This window comes from Hibiscus syriacus, unplaced genomic scaffold (assembly GCF_006381635.1).
Source record: "Hibiscus syriacus cultivar Baekdansim isolate YM2019G1 unplaced genomic scaffold, ASM638163v2 tig00110418_pilon, whole genome shotgun sequence".
In the NCBI taxonomy this organism is placed as follows: Eukaryota; Viridiplantae; Streptophyta; class Magnoliopsida; order Malvales; family Malvaceae; genus Hibiscus; species Hibiscus syriacus.
The window spans coordinates 2,042,272-2,049,398 of record NW_024062730.1 but is presented as its reverse complement, the minus strand read 5'-3'; the positions used below and the strand labels follow the sequence as shown (position 1 = coordinate 2,049,398).

General features: G+C 30.6%; 1 protein-coding gene across 1 annotated transcript; it reads right to left on the bottom strand.

The window, feature by feature from the left end:
• Positions 1 to 6,270: 6,270 nt before the first annotated feature.
• LOC120124319 (NDR1/HIN1-like protein 12) lies at positions 6,271 to 7,127 on the bottom strand. Its single transcript, XM_039143025.1, has one exon. The coding sequence runs from the start codon at positions 6,992 to 6,994 to the stop codon at positions 6,362 to 6,364; it is 633 nt and encodes a 210-aa protein (XP_038998956.1). The 5' UTR covers positions 6,995 to 7,127; the 3' UTR covers positions 6,271 to 6,361.

The window sequence follows — 7,127 nt, the reverse complement described above, 5'->3', positions numbered from 1 at the left end:
TAAATTTAGTATAACTGAAATGGGAATGGATTAGATTTGTATTGTCTACCGGTCTTTTTCAACGTTTTTTAGGTCCTGAAAAATCCTAATAGCTACTCCCGAATTTTGTTTAAATTTCTCTTTATGAATATATTTTAATTATTTAGATAAAATAATATATTTGGGTTTCAATTTGATAATTATTTTCAATTTAAGACTTAAATATACCAAAAAATTCCCAACCTATGCTCTTTCTAATTTAGTGTATAACCTTTATTTCGTTCCAGTTTGGTGTCTAATGTTTCATTCCGTTACACATTTAGGTGTCCGGGTTATCAATGACGTTAAGTTTGGCCTTAAGTAATACGTTTCACAACCTGATAATTTTAAAAAAATTTATTTATAATTAAAAAATTATATATATATTTAAAAAGAAAACATAAATTTTGAAATAAAACCTAAAAGTTTGAAAACCTTCATTTCCACCCCTAAACCCATGCTGGTCGCCGCCTTTTACCGTCGACGAAGCTCCACCCTACCTCCCCTCCCCTCGGTGACCAAAACCCCCATGAAATCGTGATCGATCAACGGTCGCCAAGGGGAGGGGGTCGGGTGGAGCTTCGTCAACGGTAAAAGCCGACAGTCAGCATGGGTTTAGGGGTTGAAATGAAGGTTTTCAAAGTTTTGGGTTTATTTCAAAATTTGTGTTTTCTTTTTAAAATATATATAATTTTAATTTTTTAATTTTAAATAAAATTTTTAAAATTACGATGTTGTGACACTTGTCACTTAATGGGCAAACTTAACGGTCTGTCACGGCTTGACCCATTTTGAGCAACGAAATTAAACGTTAAGCACCAGACTGGAACGAAATAAACGTTACAAACTAAACTAGAAAAAGGAGCATAGGTAGGGCACCTTTTGTATATTTAAGCCTAAATTTAATTTTGATCTTTTTTATATATTATTTTTTGAGTGGGTTAATATGAGGTAATAAAGAAATTGATTAATATGAGGTAAATATATGATACTATTTATATGAAATATTTCAATCATTTAAAAATTAATATTTCTATATTTCTATGGACGACGTACTCAAATTTAGGATCTCAATGGATAGCAAAATTTTGTTTAATTATTAAGTTGGTTTGGTTTGTATAAAAAGTATCAATAAATAATAGGGTAAATTACGCATTTAATACTTAAATTATCAATTGCATCCATTTTAATACCTAAACTTTAATTTTTTTCAAAATTATACCTAAAGTTTAATTTTTATTTCATTTTAGTATCACTGTTCATAATTTAACGTTAAATTTTGATTTTTTTGAAAGTTTAGGTATCAAAATGGACCAAAACTAATAGTTTAGTAGTAATCACGTTAAGTTTTTAATGGTATGATTACTAAAATGAAATAAAACTAAACATTATGCATGATTTTGAAAAAAATGAAAATTTAAATATTAAATGTGTAGTTTACCCTAAATAATATATGGTTTATTAGTCAATAATTCAAACTTTATAATATTTCGAGTTAAGTCTTGAATATTTTGAGTTTAAGTATTTTCAAGTTTAAATGGAGTTAGAATTTTTAAATTTAAATTTAAATTAAATTTAATAATTTTAAATCTTGATTTTTTAATTGGAATCAAACTTAATTTAAAATTTTTCAAGTTTACGTCTATGAACCACCATGTCTTAGCCTTTAGGAAATAGCTTTGGAGTTCTTCTGAAACATTGAATGCAATTTAAGACACGTACGCTCAAATTTAGCCCCCTGTTTCCTGGATTTGTACCAAAGAAATAAATGAAAGGTAAACTATATAAATGATCATTTTACAATGAATAAATTTCCTTTTTTCATTATTAAAGTTTTAAAGGTTATACAATGAGTCATTAATATTATTGTTTTGTAACAAATGAATCCCTCCACCCTTAACAAGCGTTATTTCAATCACAAAATACTGATGTGACATGTTTAATTAGCTTACTTGACACTGTTTAAGCATGATAGATCACAGCTTACTCCCACAAAAACGCTCTTTAAAAAGGATCCCAATTCCTAAATGAACTCTAATTTTAAATAAGAGAGAGGAGTAAAAGAGAAGTGTATAGGAAAAATAGGACCATGGTGCAAAAACTCTGCCTATGAAACTAGGGGTTCAACCACCATAATCTGCACTGATAAACCGACATTCTTACATTAAACGACATGAGGGTTACTGAGTTTTGACTTGTGAAGGAACGTATTGATAATTTTTCGAGCTTGGATATAACATCTAAGATCCTCTGGTTACCAAGTGAAGGGGTATGTTTAAACACAATTGATAAAGTTTATAACCTAATCCCACATCGATTCCAGAGTCCAACCCAGAAAGCTGCACTAATTTCCTGGGCTTTGAATGACACAGTGTTGGAATATTAATGATTCAAAAGCAGTAGTGTTTATGAAATAATCCATGTTGAGGCATTCAATTCACAGAAAAATAGAAGTGCCAAAGGTCGAAATTATTTGAGTAATGGCAAGATCATCGCCTTTCCACAAACTCCTAAGGGCACAGAGCTTGAAGCAGAAGGGTCATGTAGTAGCAGCCACCAGTGACGGCGCAAAAAATGTTCTTGCTTTAAAAGATACCGCTATGAGGCAGTGATTCAAGGGCAAAGAAGGCTCTCAATGGGTGATTCAGAGAAACACAAGATTTTACGTTAAATGTGTAAATATAAGAAGATATAACAAAAATTTAGAGGTGAAAAATAAAATTATAAATAGAAAATATAAAAAAGGGTAAAGTATAGAAATAGTCCCCAAACTTCTAGGACATTTGTATTTTGGTCACCCAACTTTTGAAAATTATAATATAATTATCAAACTTTTAGGTTATTTTTAGTAAGGTCTATGTTGTTACCATCCTTTAAATTTTATTGACGTGACACTTTTAGTTGGGTAATTAAAATACAAACGTCCTAAAAGTTTAAGAGTTATTTAAATTATAGATGAATTTAAATTTTTCATAAATTACGATTGCACTTCTAACACTTCCTTCGGTCCATCCATGTGTCGATTGATCTTCAATTCTTTTCTCTCTTGATTCTATTTTTTCTTTAACACTTTTCCACTCTTCTCTCTCATTTGAAAATAGGGTTTATTTAGGAGTTAGGAATCATGTCTAATGAGGATTTCGTATAGGGTTTAAATAATCTGTCAAATGTGATATCCTATTGTCAAACGGTGGCAAATAAACTAATCAAACGTATCATATCGGCCTTTTCTGATTAAAGTAATAAGGTAAAAGAGTAATTTTTGTCTATGTAATAGGTCTAATTTATCATTTTTGCCTCTATTATATTTTCGTATTAATTTAGTCCTTGAAATGTTAATTGTATCATTTTATATCCTACTCCTAACTTAAAACCCTAAATTATAAACCCTAAACCTTAAATACTAATTTAGAATGTATAATTTGGGGTTTTAAGTTAGGAAAATGATATAGAATGATGCAATTAAATAATTGTGAGGGTTAAATTGATACGAAAATACGATATGGGTGAAAATGATAAATTAGATATACAACGAGGGCAAAGGTAACCCTTAAGTCAAGTAATAATCATTAATAAAGGATTAGCTGATTTATTATACAATGATACTATTAATAATATTTTAAAATTTAAATGATGAAAAAATAATTCATATTCTAATGGTTATTTATGTAAGTTGATCACCGATGCGATCGGAGAGAGAGTGGGGAGTTTTGCTTTGGCACATTCTGCATCTCCTATAAGGTTCTTTCCAACTGTGTCTCTCACCCCTTTGTTGGGAGGTGGCTAGGAAAGAAGGTTGAAAAAGAAGAGTGAAATGTGTGTGCACTTCCTACATACATACATATATATATATATATACATACATACATATATATATATATATATATATGGTGTGCAAATAAATCATGTTTTCTCTTTACGAATTTCACTTATCTTTTGAGATGGAATTACTCAATGATATATTATATGATTACATGATATTTTTACACGAATACTAATATTCATCATTCTCATCTTCACTGAGCAGCCTACCCAATTCCCTCAATTATTTAAGTTTGTTTTGATGCGATCAGAAGCTATAAGGAGAGAGAATCTAATCCTTCTTTCCATCTTTATGATTTCAGCTTTCAATCCCAACAACAGATTTCCAGTAAAAAAAGAAAGAAAAAAAGATGGTTAAATGGTTAAAAGTAACTGCACATGACAACAGAAGATTCAGTAGAAATAAATATGATTGTAATAAAACGAAATTTACTCAAACATATGCTACAAGACAAAAATCAACTTGTGATCAGATTGAATTGTCATGTCATAATCTGCATTGCAATTGATGCTTCGAATTGTGTACAAAAATCAAATTAATTTTGAGTTTAATTACTTTTTGGTGATTCCTCATTCTCATGTTTTGTTTTTACTGAAAGTGTTATTATTTTTTTATTTTTTTTCATTTAACACGTGGTACTATACCACACCGATTGATACGGTGTCAGTGTGCTCTGTGACAAGTGAGTGGATGAGCTTTTGCAAGATAGCAATACGTGGATAAAAATTTTCTAATAAACTTTGAGTTTCTGTTTGATAATTTGAAGTTTAAGGATGAAAATTGTTGACATTTTAATCTGATTTTATCCCAAATAGAATTTTATAATATTATTGATTATTATGGTATCATTCCATTCCATTCTAGAAACATTACGTCAAGTTAGCTGGAAAAGAATCAAACTAGTTGTTAGGTATATGTGACAATGGGGAATGGTTACATGCAGCAATTTTAATATACGATTAAAAAAGTGTTATTGGTTTTGTTATTGTTTAAATAACAAAATCGATAAAAAATTATCAGAAACATTATTAGACGCTAAAAAATGATCGATTTTATTATTATTTGACGTTTTAACCGAATTTTCAAAAAAATGATTAGAAATATTATTAGGCGCTAAAAAATAACAGAAAACATTACTAGGCGCTAAAAAATGACCGAAAATATTAAAAAAATGATGTTTTAGGTAAAAATAATAATATTACCGATTTTATTATTTAAACAATAACAAAATAGGTAGCGCCTTATTTTAGCCTTATATTAAGGTGTCGCACTGTAGAACTGCCCATGTGACAATATAGCGGATTTATTTATGGGTATTTTTTTAATATATATATATATATATATATATATTACTTTTTTTAATTATTTATATGTGATCTGTTGATTAATAAAAGTAAATATTATATTTTTTTAAAAATAACGTCAACTAAAATAAATATCTAAATTAAAAATTGTCTTTATCTCCGACAAACCTAAACCTAATCAATTTATTAAAGATTATTTCTCGAGCTAACAAGAATATTGAGGACAATGGAGGATTGGAAATCAATTTGAACAACAAAAATTTTGAAATTTTAAATAGATATAAATAAAATTTTAAGTCAAAGAACATCAATAAAATAAATAACTAATATAAAGAAATTTAGATTTCATAATTGGTACTTGCTCATACTAGAAATAAACTACATTCGCTGAGTTTTGACCCAATTAGACTCTATTGGGCTAGGGTTTTTAAAAAAACTCAAGTTTTGGTCTGGTTAGGTTGAATTTCTTTAGAGAATAAATTCGAGTTAGGTCAGGTTTGAGTTTAAGATAAAAATATTCAATCTAATGAGACTCAAAAAATAATATAATTATATCTTATATATATAGGAATAATTACAATGATACTCTTATCTTTCTATTAATTATTTTCAATTATATTTCTATTTATCGAATAAAATTAAGATTTTTTTATAAATATATTTATGTTGGTTCAATTTCAAATTTTATTTCAAAAGAAAAATTAAATTTTAGGTCGAATGTAGTCACCTTAAACCTGAATTAAATCAAATTTTGAATAAAGAGTATATATTTTTAGACCGGATTGAATTGATTAAAAACTCGACCCAACCTGACGCATACCCATCTCAATGAGTACTAGTTCCAACTATACCAAACCACAATAATTCCGAAGCAGCTATGTAAGCAGGTGAAGCAATAAAGCATTAATTACGTATAACATGGCACTCACAAATCTTTACAGCTTCAAGAACATTGCTGGGACTTGGAATTGGTCTTCAGCCATTGGATGTAGTATCCCAACAATGAACAAAGTTAACCAAATTTTTACTCTTTAAATTAACCTTAGAGAACGTGAATCTAATTACTCAATCCTTTGTTCCCATGGAACAGGATCCAAAAACTGTACTCGTTTTCTCATCGAAATGAACGTTTAATTTGAAGAAAGTTGCAGAAGCAAGAAGATTAAACATGGTATATATAAGTCACATGAGCAACAATAATTAAGGAAAAGATGAACTAATCAAGAGAAATATCGACACTGCAACTTTGAACAAGCTGATACTTCATAGCTAGACCTACTTGGATGGCCTTAGTTCGATCACTAAACGAAATGTAAGCCGGACAATTGACGTTCATTTGATATCGACCTGAAATCCAAGTCCCAACCTTCCATTTCAATTCCCCGAACACTTTAACGTTGATCAGCACCATCCCAGCATTCATGTCCTGGTTCAAACCCACCTCGAGAAACGGAGCCACCGGCACTGCATTGCCTAACAAAAATGGGGACCATACAGTGACATCCTCATGGCCCTGGTAGGTTCTCGGGATCAGGGTCGGTAGAGTTATCTGCTGGTTCCGATACGACGCCAAGACATCGAGTCTTTGGTAGTAAATGCCGATCCGGTCGTTGGGGTTCCTCGAGGCTAAGGTGATCTGCATGTTCGAAGTGAGGTAGTTGGGTGGTGTGAGGTTGAAAGCATAGATGGTTACATCTTGGAGAATAAAATGGGGCTTGGCAGGGTGGAGAACTGCCCATACGAGGAAAATGACTATGACTAAGACGATTAAGAACCCGAGAATGGCTAACGATACACGCTTAGCGAGCTCACGGTTGTCATCGTGGCGGCCGCAGTCCTTGGAACCCATGGTGGAGATGAGAAGATCTGAAGAAGGGTTTTGGAAGGAGAGGAAGAGTGAAAGTGAGACGAGAGTGATATATAGATAGATGTGTGTGTAAGCTTGGGGGTATGGGTACTAATTTAATGTGCCACCGAATATA

What these genes read in the sequence shown, in the direction of transcription:
- LOC120124319 (XM_039143025.1), bottom strand. Translation starts at nt 6,994, where the DNA reads ATGGGTTCCAAGGACTGCGGCCGCCACGATGACAACCGTGAGCTCGCT.